General features: G+C 40.7%; 2 protein-coding genes across 5 annotated transcripts in view; one reads left to right on the forward strand and one right to left on the reverse strand.

Annotated features, from left to right (window-relative positions):
• LOC103383776 (inactive rhomboid protein 2) overlaps window positions 1-11,452 on the forward strand; it is a 20,599-nt gene extending 9,147 nt beyond the window's left edge. For 3 of the 4 annotated variants that reach the window (XM_025058652.1, XM_008317063.3, XM_008317065.3), the window contains 17 exons: window positions 250-402; window positions 778-929; window positions 1,418-1,601; window positions 2,210-2,431; window positions 2,667-2,795; window positions 3,245-3,348; window positions 3,647-3,853; window positions 3,958-4,069; window positions 4,740-4,814; window positions 5,491-5,652; window positions 5,794-5,879; window positions 5,961-6,024; window positions 6,099-6,193; window positions 6,306-6,381; window positions 6,455-6,555; window positions 7,215-7,368; window positions 8,634-11,452. In XM_025058652.1, the coding sequence (XP_024914420.1) occupies window positions 259-402; window positions 778-929; window positions 1,418-1,601; window positions 2,210-2,431; window positions 2,667-2,795; window positions 3,245-3,348; window positions 3,647-3,853; window positions 3,958-4,069; window positions 4,740-4,814; window positions 5,491-5,652; window positions 5,794-5,879; window positions 5,961-6,024; window positions 6,099-6,193; window positions 6,306-6,381; window positions 6,455-6,555; window positions 7,215-7,368; window positions 8,634-9,065 (2,499 nt within the window). In that variant the 5' untranslated portion in view covers window positions 250-258 and the 3' untranslated portion in view covers window positions 9,066-11,452. The remainder of the gene's footprint in view (window positions 1-249; window positions 403-777; window positions 930-1,417; window positions 1,602-2,209; window positions 2,432-2,666; window positions 2,796-3,244; window positions 3,349-3,646; window positions 3,854-3,957; window positions 4,070-4,739; window positions 4,815-5,490; window positions 5,653-5,793; window positions 5,880-5,960; window positions 6,025-6,098; window positions 6,194-6,305; window positions 6,382-6,454; window positions 6,556-7,214; window positions 7,369-8,633) is intronic. The other variant, XM_008317064.3, reaches the window with a different exon arrangement.
• A 603-nt stretch (window positions 11,453-12,055) lies between these two features.
• aanat1 (arylalkylamine N-acetyltransferase 1) lies at window positions 12,056-15,119 on the reverse strand. Its single transcript, XM_008317062.3, has 3 exons — window positions 13,979-15,119; window positions 13,528-13,682; window positions 12,056-12,931 (listed from the first exon to the last, which is right to left on the reverse strand). The coding sequence occupies exons 1-3, from the start codon at window positions 14,124-14,126 to the stop codon at window positions 12,626-12,628; spliced, it is 609 nt and encodes a 202-aa protein (XP_008315284.1). The 5' UTR covers window positions 14,127-15,119; the 3' UTR covers window positions 12,056-12,625.
• Between the last annotated feature and the right edge of the window lie 941 nt (window positions 15,120-16,060).

Below are 16,060 nucleotides of genomic sequence, written 5' to 3' on the forward strand. Positions count from 1 at the left end.
ACTTTTGCAACCTGATAGCGATGTTCATAAAAAAGCTCTGCACCACCCCTTGAGTACACCAACTAACCAATTATCCTGCTACTGCCAACTAAATGTTAAAGTTCAGCCATTGTTGTTCTGACAGTTTTGTTCCATTCGACTCCTGGATGTTACATTTTTGTAAAATCTGTTTAACTTCTTTGTCATAGTAATCTAATATTCCCATAACTGTAGTAAAATGAAGTGTGTTCATGGTTTTCTGTTTTCCAGCAGTCTGACATGGCGTCACAGGAGGAGAAGGACAAAGAGCCTCCCTCCAATGGAGGTCAAAAAGACAGCCGTCTGAAGAGTAAGAAGCCGCCCAGTCTTGTCATAGCCATCCCTCCACCTGAAGCCACAATGTCCCACGACGCTGCAAAACAGGTTGGTCCAACTTGTATAACTGTAAATACAATGTGGAGGTTAGCGTTTCGTCAACGTTCTCTCAGAGCCGAGTCTGTTATTTGAACTACCAGTGCTATGTAAATTAAGGTGCTGGCATCAGATAAGAAATGTATTTGAGATTTTTTTTTTCATTCATCACATTATGTGCAAACTTTTTTTTTAATTCAAATGAGTTTATTGTTTTTTTTTTAAAGTAGCATTTGGTTTGAAATCGCTTTATATTTATATGAAATATATAAACCAACATTATATCTTTATGGGCATATATGTGTGTACGTGTGTGTGTATAATATTGTAATATTATTTTGTAATTATACTTTATTTTATAATAAGTGAACTAAATGTAATTTTCAGCCCCTGCGATCGTCCCTGAAGAAGAGTGAGAGTTTTCAGGTGACCAGTTCTGTGTCAGAGAGCACAAGTGGAGCTGAAGAGAGAGGTTTCTTAACCAGGGACAGAAGATCAAAATTAGGTCGACAAACATCACTGTCACAGAGCATTCGAAGGTAAAACTTTGAATTTTGCATAGTGTCCTAAATTGTTTCCGTATGACAGTGGAGCCAGTCAAGGTGTGAGAAATTATTATATGTTAAAAACACTAATGGTGCTGTTCCCACGGCTCATTTAACTTTAGGTGTGTTCAGTTGCAGTTCATTTCTCTAACCATTAACAGGAAATGAAACATTGATATTGGTTTCTTTTAGTCCTCTTTGACCTCTTTTGGTATTTCCTTCACCAGACATTCCAGGTCATCATTTACTTTTGTGTTGTAGCAGCAGAAGATTTATGCCTGCAAATACTCTAATTTAAATAAAAAATAATCTCATGTAGTTTCACTTGCATCAGTATATCAATGATTTTGTGAAGTTGTGAACACATCCCTTTTCATGCCATGCATAGCCACCCTAAATTTGCACAACATTGAGCCCTGCTGCTTGATGGTGCACTGAGTTCTGTTTCCACCCCGGTCACTCTGTTCATTTTGTACCTGCAGGAACACAGCCCAGTGGTTCGGTGTGAGTGAAGACTGTGAGACCAAGCAGCAGGTATGGCAGAGGAAGAGCCTGCGTCACTGCAGCCAGCGCTATGGCAAACTGAAGCCCCAGTACAGAGAACCCGACACAGCCACCAGCTTCGACCAGGGCCTGGACTCACCAGCCACACAGAAGATGCCAAAGGTATGAAAAAGATGGGACTGATATGTCCAGTCCTGCAAAACTTTGGTGGAATGAATATTGATAATGTCGTTTTCCAGCATGTGAATGAGGAAAATGGAACTCTACAAAGTTCCAGTACCAACAGGAACAAGGTTTTTACAAAAGTTTCTTCACTGAGACATATTCCATCAGCTGTAGACACAGAGACTCAGATACCTTTCTTCAGAATTCGGGCATTTGTTTACACCTCCTTACTTAGAAAATTAAATTAGAAGATACCAGAAGGTGTAAATAAATCCTGGCAGTGTTCTTGGATTACTATACTAAATATGACCTGTCATCAGGTGAAAGACAGGGGCATTTGTGACTTGATTTGAGATTTGACAACGTGTCAGTCTTTAATAAGACACTGGTGACAGACTATGACCATCTGGGCCACTGGTGAGTCAAGGCGCTCAGCACAGTTCATGTCAATCATAATCTCCAAAATCCACCTGCATTTTACTGTTCCTGAACTAAATTCTCTATTTCTCTTGTGTGGTGACCTCACAAAACGCTCCATGTGATTTTTAAATATTCTCCCTAAAAGTCAGCATACACTTCTTAAATACATTTTTTACGTTTTTTAGATCGTTGATCCTCTGGCTCGAGGAAGAGCATTCCGTTGCCCAGAAGATGCCGACAGTCGCTCCCCCAGGACGCCTCACGCCACCCAGGGCGCTCCCGTCACTCCGGGGGTCAACTCACTCTGCTCTTTCACCAGCCAGCGCTCCGGCTACAGCCGATTCCCCAGGAGGAAGAGGGAGTCTGTGGCCCGCATGAGCATCCGAGCTGCCTCCAACCTGCTGAAGGTGTGTATGGTTATCACAAAGTTGTTGGTTTTTTTTAATATCTGGGAATTATTTAAAATTTTGTGTTTTTTTTTTCTTTTTCTTATAACAAAAATAAAATGTAGTCTGTAATTTGTTAACACTGTTGTTTCCTTGTTTCTGGGAAATAAAGAATTGTTTTCTAAATTTAGTATGAAACTCAAATCATGACTAATGGGTTTGTGGCCGTCTATCTTTGTTTCTGTGTCATGCTCAGGGTCGCAGTGGTTTGGCCGGATCACAGACGGGTCGCAGTTTACCCAGGCGGAGCTTTGTCAGACCCAGCTGGATGGATGAGGACACTGTTGACTCTGCAGACGCATCAGAGTCTGTCTTTTTTAGCAAAGTCAGCAGAATTTTCTTCTCTTTAATCTTCCTGTTGTCTTTTCTTACTTCCTTTTCAAAGACACTAACATGTTTCCCTAATTGGACTTTCACTGCTTTTCTGGTTGTTTAAAAAGTGAATGCTTTGAAATCTTGACGTGGCCATCCAGTGGAATTTTAATGTCTCTAGAACAGTTGCTCTTTGTTCATACTTTCAACACCAATTTAGCGGCAGAGTCATTCACACCTAACTAGATACTTGTACATCAAACTCATCAGACTCATAAAAACATGAGACGTGATGGTAAACTGTCCGTTGTGCCAATAGATGGTATTGCCATGAGGTTTTTCTTTTCTTTTGTTACTACACTTCTGCTCTATTCTTGTTCACTCCTACCTTTACTTCTCTGTCCCTGTCCTTTACTGGACAGATGAATTTGTCAGATGATTAATTGTTCCTCTGCTGCACAGGGTGACGTCCACGGTGAGCTGTCGTTAATGACCGACGATGTGTTTGAATCTCCACCCATGTCAGCATGTCCCTTCGAACAGCCTGAGCAGAAATTCCCAATTGCGTGAGTGTGAATATGGCAACAATCACACCTTTAATAAGAGCAGCAGCTTCTTTACAACCCAGGTGAACTGGAGTCTATGTCTAAACTTGCTTCCAGAATATTCCTCAAGCCTTAACACTGTATTCAAAATGGGAACTCTCATCACAAGTTGGAAAAACTTTTTCTGTGACCGTGTGTTGTGTCTTGTCAGAATATTTTGTAATATATTTAGGCACCTATACGTATGTTGTAATAATTATTTTTTAATATGAATATGAAGTCACTTGCTCAGTAATTGTCTCTTGTCCCCTTCCTCCAGGCAAGAGTCTCGGACTCCGGCAGCAGTGTCTGAGAAGAGCCATCCTCGCCGTGGACGCCGCATCGCCTCCCAAGTGAAGCACTTTGCGTTTGACAAACAGAAGCGACAGTATGGTATGGGGGTCGTGGGGAAGTGGTTGAACCGGCACTACAGACGCAGCCTGAGCAGCAACGTCCAGAAGCAGCTGGAGGACTTTCACAGCCACAGGTTTGGAATGAGTGAAATAAACATCAACAAACAGTAAACACACAGTTAAAACACTGGAATTATCAGCTGCTCAACTGATGTCGTGTGTTTCCTGTGTTTTTTAGGCCATATTTTACCTACTGGATTACATTTGTTCATATTGTGATTACTTTGCTGGCGTGTTGTACGTATGGTTTCGCCCCTGTGGGATTTGCACAACATTCTACGTCTGACCTGGTGAGTTGATGTAAAAACTGAACTGTTTGTTGCTGTTGAGATGAAGTATTTATTATATTGAATATAAATATCAAGGTCTTCATATCAAGTCTTACAAGTTATGCATGATGCTTAATCTCCATCTTTCAAATATCCTCATCTGTTGTCTGTTTTCTCTCTGTTTTGATTTTGATCTGTTGAGGGTAAACCAGACTTAACTAATGTCCGTTAAACCTATGTAATAAACTCTTTTTCAACACTAGGACAATTTTACATCAACAGACCAAGTTTATATCAAAGTTGTAGCTGTATTTAATAGACAACCCACTAAAATCTGCTGTTGGTGCATGTACTCCGATGCCCCGCCCACTAGATCACTAGAGTTCCTATCTGTCCATGTTGTCTAAAACAGAAATGTTTCTTTTTAATTACATTAGTTTTTTGTTATTGAGAAGAAAATAAAACTCCCTCCCAAGTTTTTATGCATAGTTATTGAAACCTATCCTCAAAAAGTATGAGTACTACCTTGGGTGTTTGCCTAGTACACACTTGTACACTTATCAGATTGCAAAAACGACAACCCTTGTTTCCTTTTTTTTTTAAACAAACAATAACCATATATAGAATTTTTGTACTTCTGTCATGTGTTTCTGTATCTGAGGATTCTCTGTCTCACTGTCGCCCTCTGTAGGTATTGAAAAACAAAGGTCTTTATGAGAGCGTCAAGTTTGTCCAGCAGGAAAACTTCTGGATTGGTCCTAGTTCTGTGAGTCTCACTTTAACTCCTGTATTACACTGTGTACTCCGTTATTCCTTCAGACACATCTGTTAACACATAACGTTAACATGGAACCAGTGAATGGTCAGGTTTAACAGAGTTGAGTAATGGTGACACCAGTGTTTCTGCAGTTTCATAGTTTAGTTGATTGCGTGGGGGCGACATCCTCAAGTTGAGTCTCACATTTTTTGTCACTTTGTCGATGTGTTTCCTGTCAAGTCACCCATCTCTTCCTCTTCTCAGCTGTATGTGTTACTCTATCTACATCAGTTAAGTCACATCCTCAAACTATTAACATACCAATTTACTTATTTACATAGGAAGTGGTAGCTTAGTGGTTAAGCAAGTGGACTTGGGTCCGGAAGGCTCCAGGTTCCACCAGCTGCCAAGTTACCACTGAGGTGCTCTGAGCATGGCTCCGTCCCCACACACTGCTCCCCGGGCGTTTAAAGCTGCCCACTGTCCACTTTGGTGATGGGTTAAAAGCAGTCACAATGACAAGTAGATGATAAGTGCCTGTGTTGTCAGCTACATCACTCTTATTTAAAACTGTCAACACAAAGAAACCTTGTATTTATATCATACACAAGTGTATTAGTTGCTAGGTGTCATTTGCATTTGAGCTGCATTAAATAATCATACATTATTTTCACTGTAAAAAAAGGACGACCTGATTCATCTGGGCGCCAAGTTCTCACCGTGCATCCGTCAGGACAAACAGATCGTGAATCTGATCCAGAGGGCCAAAGACCTGGAGAGAGGCTCTGGCTGCTGTGTGCAGAACGACAACTCTGGATGTGTGCAGACACACAGCTCTGACTGCTCTGTATGTTGTTCAACTTTGTAAAAAAAAAGCCTTTGTTTATTAGGATTTATTCTGTAATCACATATGAACTCAGCAATTGATTAAATGAAAAAGATAGTACTGGGATTTAGAATTTTTAAACTGACACAGCTGTCCTCACAGGAAACTCTGGCCACGTTTATTAAGTGGGACAACGAGCTTATAGACATCGTCAGGTCTTCTGGTTCGGTCTGTCACCAGGACCCCAGGTGAGAAGGAGAAGAGCAGGTTGTGATCATGCGGTCACATGATGGTGTTTTAACCTCGTATGTGCTGCGTGTTGTCCACAGAGTGTGTGAAGAGCCTGCGTCTACTCCACCACATACCTGGCCCGATGACATCACCCAGTGGCCAGTAAGAGAACATGACATTTAAGAAATACCTTGTCATGTTTTTTTATCTGATGGTTAATCTTTGTTCCCTACCAGGTGTGCACGGCTCCCAAGACATGGAAACAAACAGGTTACAGAAACATGGACTGTAAAATCAAGGGGCGGCCCTGTTGTATAGGAACCAAAGGCAGGTGAGATGTGGTGGCTGAGACGTCTTTCCTGTGACATCATTGGCTCGCTGGAGAACCTTACTGTCTGATTTATTTGTAAATGTGTCTTGTGTTTCTTTGTTTCATGCTGCAGATGTGAGATCACCACACCTGACTACTGCAAGTTTATGCACGGTTATTTTCATGAAGATGCTACACTCTGCTCCCAGGTGTGTGTCTGTGTGTCTGTGCGTCTCTGTGTCTGTTTGTACCATTCTGAACTCCTGCACTGCTCCTCTGCAGGTCCACTGTCTGGATGATGTGTGTGGGTTGCTGCCCTTTCTGAACCCCGACGTTCCAGATCAGTTTTACCGTCTGTGGCTCTCGCTGTTCCTTCATGCTGGGTACACACTGCACGCCTCACAAACACATCACTGAACCTCCAAGTCATGGTTTATTAAGAGCATTGAAAAACATCACTATGATTTGTTGTGCTTTGAAAACCATATTATTACTGAAAAGTACTCAGACGTCATTACATTCTTTTTTCCCTTTTTTTGTTCCACATAAAAAGATGTAGCTTTAGAATTATAACAAAGGTCTTGGTAAATGACATACAGTATTACCAATAAATATTTTATCTAGGTTTAAAAATCTTATTTCTTACTCCTTATTTATATATATATATATTTTAAATTTATGCTGTAGTTAAACTCAAGTTTTGTTTTGCATCTTTCAATTGTCACTACCTGACATGGCTGAAACAAAGTCATGAAATCAGTAGTAGTATTTGTAAAGTAATATTACTCCATAGGTCTGTTTTTATTATGAGGTAAGTTGAGGTTTCCCCCGTGTCAGCATTCTGCAGGGTTCAAACCTAAAGATATAATTCCATGAGGCCCCCAGTCTCGTGAGCTGTGTACTCATGTGAGTACTGTAATACTTACTGTGAAAACGCTGCACATGGAAAATCCTCTGCTTGAAAAAAAGCAAACACACCAGGACAGCACACAGAAAAATATGGTACAGTACATGTGTTTGTTTTGTGTTTGTGTTTCTGCAGGCTCTTACACTGTGGCGTGTCAGTGGTTTTCCAGATGACCATACTGAGAGACCTGGAGAAACTGGCGGGCTGGGTTCGTATCTCCATCATTTACATCCTCAGTGGCATCACTGGAAACCTGGCTTCAGCGCTGTTTCTGCCTTACAGAGCTGAGGTGAGCTCACACACACACACACACACACACACACATACAGTACTGTTGTTTTCAAAAAAATAGAATTTGTAGACCTGTGTTAAAAAAGCTAACATTGTTCTTTATAGAGCTGTTTTATTGGACAGCCAATCCTGTTGAATACTTATTGAGCTCCTGAAATGTAAAAAATGAATTTTAGATGAGCTATCAGAAATGATTTAGGGAGTAAAACTCTAAAATTCCGATTGAGTTAATATGAACATTTGATTAAGAAATGAACGACTTCTAAGAGTGACTCTGTTTCTGCCCCTCCCTCCAATCCCTCCATGGTTATGTGTCATCCTTCAGTTGCATTAATGCCACCTACTGGCTCTGTTGTCAACTGATTAACATGAATGACCTGACTGAAGGGTTAGGGTCACCCACCTTATATTTCTGGGGTTTGACACTGGGTGACTCTATGATGTGAGATCCAGAAATCCCACTTCCTAGCTCCCAGGTCGTCACCCCCCAGGAATAACCTGAGGAAACACGTGCAAAGCTCGACTAATGGCAGTCAAGCCGATTAAAGAGGCAGTTTAAGTGAGTTATCCCTTAACTGTGGAAGTGAAGGAGTCCCAGCGAACAGTGAACGGTGGACACGCCAGCTATTAATGATGATTAAACAGGCAGAAAAAATAGAAGTGTTGTAGTTGGAGTTTTTACTTTCAAAATAAAATAAAACATCACTGAAGCACTAGAAGAAACAATTTGTGATTTATTTCATGTTAACTGATGTCTAAGAGATAACTCTGCTTTTAGACAAGTACAGAGATTTTCTTAAATTAATTCCTGAATGTATAAGGCTTAAATGTCAGGTATAGAGATAAACAAGTATAAAATGATTCTGAATCTAAAAATTTAGGAAATAAAAGTTTAAACATGTACAGCTCGTGTACATTTTCGGCCTCAGCTAACAGGAAATCACCATCCAACCACTCTACCTGTGTCAGCCCACATGTCCGTCACCTGTCGGTTTCTGCCAGGCTGCTTTCTGTTTTCAGGAGTTTAGTGTCGTCACAGATTAGCCATCTGTCTCTGACCAGGTACTGACGTCAGTAATCTGCTCACCTCTGCTGCCTGACCTGGCGATCGTGCTGTGATTCTTCTTCACAATTTCTTCTAACCTCACTATTATAATGCCTTCATCAAATCAGTAGATAAATGGATCTGACCTTCCTTGGACCTAAATAACCTTATTGGGATCCTCCCTAACTTCCTTTTTTCCCCTTCACTTTCTCCCCCAGGTGGGTCCAGCTGGATCCCAGTTTGGTCTCCTTGCTTGCCTGTTTGTTGAACTGATTCAAGGCTGGCAGATGTTGGAGAAACCATGGAAGGCCTTCTCAAAGCTGGTGGCCATCGTCCTCTTCCTGTTCCTTTGTGGCCTCCTGCCCTGGATCGACAACATCGCCCACATCTTTGGTTTCCTCAGTGGCTTGTTGCTCTCTTTCGCCTTCCTGCCCTATGTCACCTTTGGGACCTTTGACACGTACAAAAAACGCATCCTCATCGGCGTCTCGTTGCTGTTCTACATCGGTCTTTTTGCATCTCTCATCGTTTGGTTTTATATTTATCCCATTAACTGGCACTGGCTGGAGCATCTCACCTGCCTGCCCTTCACAAACAAGTTCTGTGAGAAGTACGACATTGACCATGACATTAATGACGTGGTGCACTAGTCATCAGTCCCCAAACCTAATAATATGATCGCACTGTGAGGGGAACTGACCCACTAGTTTTCAGCAAATATCAAGGTTCTGGGCATTTTTGTTTTTTGTTTTTTGTTGTTGTTTTTTTTCTTCTTTAGCCCCAAAGTTCACTGATGTTCTCAGATTAATCTGCAGAGTTTAACTTCCACATTGAAATCAACCTTCATAGTCCTCAGCTGAACTAAAAGATGCTTGAAACACAGAACAAGAATTCAGAAGCTCAAAAGGAAAAGCGATGGGTCTAAAGGGAAAAAGTGTCAAGAAGCCAAAAGAACACAGGAAATCATGGCCACCTCAGGTCGACAATCACATCTGACTTCAAGTCTGTGGGAAACGAGAGGTGATTACCGACTGGTGATTCTTCCTCCTAGCAACTGGTCCCCAAGTCCTGGAACTTTAGGAGACCAGCGACAAACAGCGGTGGCTGCAGGAGAAGCTGTAACACTACACGACAGGAATCACTTCAGTGCTGCTGCCACCGTCAACCTGTGTTTCCTGGTGTTTTCTATCTTTTTATGAGTGCATTTGTTCTACCACGGTCACTATCAGACGAGAGGACAGCTGTGCCACATAAAACCTGAGTATTAGCAGAGTGGCAGGAACTGTCCGTGTCACCTGTTATTTAGGCCAGATATCAATCTAAAAACACTGGTTGCCTTAAATGGATCGTTCCACTTGTTTAGATGCCTCACTGTGTTTTCGTATACAGCATGCAATCAACAAACTTGAGTGACGATCACACACCAAAGTCAAATCACGTGATGCTTTTAGTGCATGTTGTTTTCACCGTCACTTCCGTTCTTTGTCTAACTGCCACAAACTCTCGGTCAAGCCCTCCTTCAGATTTTGTTTTCTCAGTAATATTGGTGCCTAAAAGTTTCATGAAATTTCTTAAAAAAAAAAAACTGCAGACAAGTATTTATCTAAACATGAATTCTGGGTGAAGAGTGAGTTTTATATTGTGTTTATGACTGTAAAAACAAATTATACATTAAACAAGATGTTTCCTTCAGCTTAACCTTAATATATTTATGAAATTCACTGTCAAAGTTTGAACTTTTCTCACCCATCAGCACTGTTCTAAAAAAATTAAAATAAAAAAAAAGCGAACCAGAGCAGTGTGATAAACTATTTTAAATTGAATATTTCTACAGTCATCATTTACTCCCAGGTACAGTCCACCCAAGTATTGGTCTGTGTTGGGTGTCACCATGTGTTCTGCTCTAGCCCCACCTGATTCTTTTGTTCTCCATCCAAATGCCATTTAGATGAAATGGAGGCAGTTTGTCAACTGGTGTGAAAGACATCATCCAGGAAAAGGATATATAAGGAAATTGGTTATATTTATGTGTTAAGTTTTTTTGTGTTCTAACTTTTCACCTATACAGACATACACTATATGTATGTATGTGTAGATGTATATGTATTTGTGTGTGTATATGTATGTACACATAAATATACATACATATATGTATGTGTATATATGTGTATATATATATATAACTATATCTGTATGTGGATATATACATATAAACATACAGTACCTAAGGTCCGTCTTCACTATTTTAAGCAGCTGCTTGTTGTGTTTGTTGTCCATCAGCCACAGTCGATGGTCTCCTGGTCCAGTGGACCCCTGATGGTGTAACAGTGTACGTCATAAGATTCATCAGGTTTTTTCCAACACCTCATGTTTGTTGATAGAACATTTCCTTCAGTCTGCCTTGTGTTTGTTTATGATAGAGTGTGTTAACACCTGCTTACAGGAAGGCCACGACCGTGACTGTTGTGTGGAGGATTATGTTAGTTACTAAGTCAGATTACGTGTGTTTAGTGTAAGCCACTGATTATTCTGTGTTATTGAAAACACGAGTTATAAAAAAACAAATATATAACTCTTAAAGTCAATATTTTCTCTCTCCACGTTCAGAGTCCACAGTTTCAAGCCGTGGAAGTTTGCTCTCTCACAGTGACTTCCTCCTCTTTTAAACCAATTATCGTTTCCTGTGCCTTTTAACAAATGAACATGTGAATGTTTTAACTGAACTGCAGAACTTGCATGATGATGGCAGTTACACTACTCTGTCTGCACTGGGACCAAACGAAGAGGGAATTTTTAAGAGAATTTCAGGTCATGACGATGGTACCTTTTCTTTACATGTGTACTGTGTATGTGCTAAAGCAATGAGGCTAAAATAAATAGCACCTGAGTAATTTGAAGTGATGTGTGCATCCTTGTGAAGATGTATAATTAAAAACAAAATGTGTGTATTCATCCAGTACATTCACGCACTGGTCATTTTTTATGTATTTTTCACTTTTGCCACAATAGTATAATAAAATTTAAAAGAAAAAGAAAACATTCTGTGCCTCCACTGACAAACTTGGCTTTCTCAAACTGTCTGCAACACACAATCCAACAGGACAATAGGAAGGTGATTTCTTAACCATTGATCACATGTTTAATTGTCCTGCCTACACTCCAGTTTATTTTTTATTTATTCATGTTCTACTGATTCATCCTTGCAGGGTCTCCCTGTATCCAATCCCAGCAGAGTCCACACACACCCAGGAAGACCTTTCTACCAAAGGAAAGTGGTAATAGTGTTTGACCTCCCTTTGTTTCACTGTTTATATGTTAATATTAATAGGATTGTGTCACGGTGGCTGAGACGTTAAGGTGTTGGCCTTGAAATCCAATGGGGTTTCCCTGCAGTTTCAAATCCTGTTTGTGATGTCATTTCAAGAATTTCCCTAGTGTGGGATCAAACTAAAGTTATCATTGTGATTTGATTTAACTAAGGTAAATGGAAAAAATTCAAAATGTCCAATACATGTTTTGTTTATATGCTGTAAATTTGGAATATGGTTGGATGTTGACAGGGTCACAAAAAAGGAAGTTGGTAGTTCAACCATAACTGTTGCTGCTAAATGGATTGTACTGTATGGTGAGATTAGTACTTTTTAAAAAAGTCCTGAAGGAGATGTAACATGTTCAGTAATGAAAAGACCAGAGAGCAGATCAAATTAAATGTTCTTTTTTTAAAGACTACACAAATGTGATCAACATACAGAGAGCTATGACAGTACTATACATATACAAGCACGCAGCCAAAGTGGAGGCATATATCCACTGAATATTGGCTAATATACATATATATTTTCAACAAATCACTCACTGACAACCTTCATAAATGACCAAAAAATATTCATTTTAATGTTTCATATATAGATGAGCGGAAGAAAAGTATTTTCCCTTTGAGAAGCTAACGTCAGGCCTCATTCTAGTTAATCTCGTATTTAAAATTTATAAAGTATTAAACTAAAGTCACAGATTAAATAACTTTTATTAAAGAACGATAAGGCAACTGTAACATGAATATAATAAATGTCCAGCATTTACTGTAATACAATGCAATAATTTGTACAAAAACAAACATTTCCTTCCGTGGCCCACATCCTCCCACAGTCTCTGCCACAGTGGCCACCACACAGTTACACAGGGATTCTCCCTCTTGAAGCCCACCTGCTCCTCAACAACCACTGTTGCGACGCATGTAGGCGTGTCCCCTGACTGGGTAGAACATCTCGATGAAGGTGAGGGGCCCCACAGTGATCTCACTGGTGCCCTGTCCTTTAAAACCTGACTTTTGATAGAAGGGAACCAGGAAGTCCTCACACATGAGCACCGCACGACGGACAAAGGGCAGACACCTGAGATACTGCAGGTACCGCCACATCAGGATGGAGCCTTTTCCCTGCTGGCGGAAGGTCCGGTGGACTGCAAGAACGTGGATGTGGACAGTTGTCCCGTGGGGTTTATGGACAGTCAGCGCCTCCTGGAGAGAAGGGACAAAGAAGAGCTGTGAGACCAGGCCTCTACCGCACTGGACGAGTCTGGTCCACAAAAAAACTGATTTAAAATCAGTCAACCAGTGACTCAACCAATGACGGATCAAGTAATTAATTATTTAGACTAATTTAGACGAATCCTGTGACGTCAGTTCGTTAAAAGCCAACTTCAATTACCCTGTGTCACGTACCAAACCTGAACTGTCGCAAAGCTGTCGCGAAGCCGAGTGTGGCGGGAACTAGCACGGTGCACTGTATAATAGTAATATTCTAGATTTATGTTTTATTTCATTTAGTTTCAACTACTTTGATTTGACCTACAGTTTTAACTATATACTTTAAATACAATAGATAGAATAGAATGGAATTTAATTGATTTTAATTGTTATTCAGCAACAGTGCACCTGAGTTTGTCCTTATGTGACCTGCACCATATCCCAACTTGTTTTGGTATTTATAAAATTATTTTTATTAACATATATTTTACACCTTACAACACATTTTCGCACTTTTCTCGACCTTGGAAACTACTTTTACGTGTCATTAGAGTGATATTAGGACTGTGCGCTCTGCTGTCTCTCACCGTTGTGAGCTTGTCTTGGTCCCACAGAGAGCCGATAATGAAAGCCACCAGACGACCCTCCTCAAACCAGCCCAGAGACAGCTCTGGACAGAGGGTGAGGAAGTGACGCACCTCGTCCAGGTGGAGAGGACACTCGCCGGACACAGAGATGAAGGCTGTGAGGAGGAGGAGAAGACACATAAGTTTTACTTTGGTGTTTTATAAATACCATTCGTGATAGGTAGATTTACGTCAGATTACTTTGTGGATTATTCCATCTGTGAATCGGACTCTGCGTAATTACGCACGAGGATCTTTAAGGATTATTCCATCTGTGAATCGGACTCTTCTACACTTACGAATGAGAAGCACAGCATTGTGCGTAATTACGCACGAGGATCTTTATCATCTAGACAAAAAGCGCTATACAGATTATGGAGGGGGTAAAATTGGGTTTTTATTTTCAACTAACCTTCTCTCTCAATCTCAAACACGCTGACGGCGTCCTCTGGGCTGAGAGAACGGAACTCGCTGGCGGGCAGCGTGTGACGGCGACCCCGTGGCACCGGCGAGCGCAGGTGGAGCGGCCTCATGAACGGCACAGCACTCACCACCGACATGCTTTTCTTAATTTAAATGTTTTAAAGGTGAGTATTTTTCAAAGGTACAACCAGTGCCTTCCTCTGAGAAAGTAATGTCCTTTCTTGCAGCGTGGTACGTGCGTAAAGGTGAGTTCGCGAAGTCTGGCGCCCGGGCGCGGTGTGGTCAGCGTTTATACCCTCGGTGGGCAGGGCTGGTGGCTTTAATCCTGCAGAGAGTTACAGATCACCAAACGACCACTTGCCGTATGCAGGCTGAACAACAATACCCATGTGTAGTTGGCGTCAAGGGGGGGATACAGCGGTGTGTAGAGAATTATCCTCGTCATGCCACCATCACGCCCGCAGCAGATTTAGATTTCTTTTCTGATCACGTGGTGGAGGCTCCTAAACAACATACCAATGGCTTGGTATACTTTAATGAACCCATGATGTCCAATGATGTGACCTATCTGTGTAACAGAGAGGAGATCTGAGGTGACGTGACGTTTATCTGGACGGTTTTATTTTATTTATATATTAGCGCCTATTAAAGTCATCACCTGCTCGGTGGCTGAACCGGGCCATCTTTAAGACTATCCTCTTACCTCTGCATGTGATTTTCTGGAGACTTTCCATTATCGCTTTAAGTAGAGTCCATACTTTTTCCACGCGTTTTTTTTCCACACATCTAAGAGGATTAAGCCGCAGGATGTGTAGGAGTTTGTTTGTCAGTTCTTCAGCGTTGAGGTAAGACATTATTGTTTTTTTTAAAAATTATTATTATTACATTCCTGTTTTGTTATTATAGCAGTTCACACTGAATAACCGGATCAAAATGATTTATTATATTAATATTTTAAATTACATTATGGCAGAGTGGTTTGTGTCCTTATGGCAATAAGATAACAGTTTGGTCTCTTCTTTTCCTGAATAGAGTTTGCATGTTCTCCCCATGTGTGCATTTCCCTCCAGTGTCCAAAAACATGGTAAGGTCAGCGATAACATAGTTCAATGCTCGAAATTGATCATAAGAATGTGTGCATTTCCCTCCAGTGTCCAAAAACTCTGGGTGTGAATGTCACGTGGCCCCGTGATGACCCCCTAATCCCCGTTTGATGATTGCAGGGATTGGGTCCCGCTCCTATTCCTTCAAGGGTTAACAACATGTGAGTGGGTTGATTAAATGAGTTTATTCAACACCATTACCTATTTTTCTCATTATAGTGGACTGTAATTGATACTGGTGCAGACCCTAAACCCATGTCTCAAATACTTTACTTTACTGTAGTTTACTGTCCGTTTGTCTCCTCTGCAGGGTGGTGAGGCCCAGCTCTGGGGTTCCTGCCGTCCACACAGTAGGTCATTCTTTAAATCCATTCTTTGACCATACTGGGCAGGGTTACATCAGAAATTATATATAAAAGAAAGCCAAAATCACTACACAGACTATACACCTGATGAAGAAAAAAGAAATGCCAAAAGTGAATCTCAATGTTTGCATTCTCAAAAGTTATGGAGCGTTGTATCTGAGCTCTGTTGTATAGCTGTGGTGAACACAGTTCAATACAAACAAAAATCAAAGTGCACCCTAATTCTCAGCCCTGTTTATGATAATCTGAAAAATCCTGGTGAAAAAAAAGAAAAAAAAAACGAAAAAAAAGAACTATATCTAAAACTGTAATGTAATAAGTGCAAATAGGACTGTACAGTCAGAACAGATGCTACTGCTGCTGTTTTCAATAAGCCTGAAAATTAGGATCTCTTTAGGGAAGCGTGCTGCTGTTTTCAATAAGCCTGAAAATCTTTAGGAAAGCAGCCATTTTGGAGATGATCAGTCTTTGCGTTATACTACAGTAAACAAACCAAAGATATTTTGCTTTCAAAAACAAAACAAAAAATTTAGAGCAACAATTTATCTAAGCTATGCTGCACCAGAAACAGCAGTGATGTGAGTCATATTCAGAGTTCAGTAT

Source organism: Cynoglossus semilaevis, chromosome 9 (genome assembly GCF_000523025.1).
Source record: "Cynoglossus semilaevis isolate Cse_v1.0 chromosome 9, Cse_v1.0, whole genome shotgun sequence".
NCBI classification, from domain to species: Eukaryota; Metazoa; Chordata; class Actinopteri; order Pleuronectiformes; family Cynoglossidae; genus Cynoglossus; species Cynoglossus semilaevis.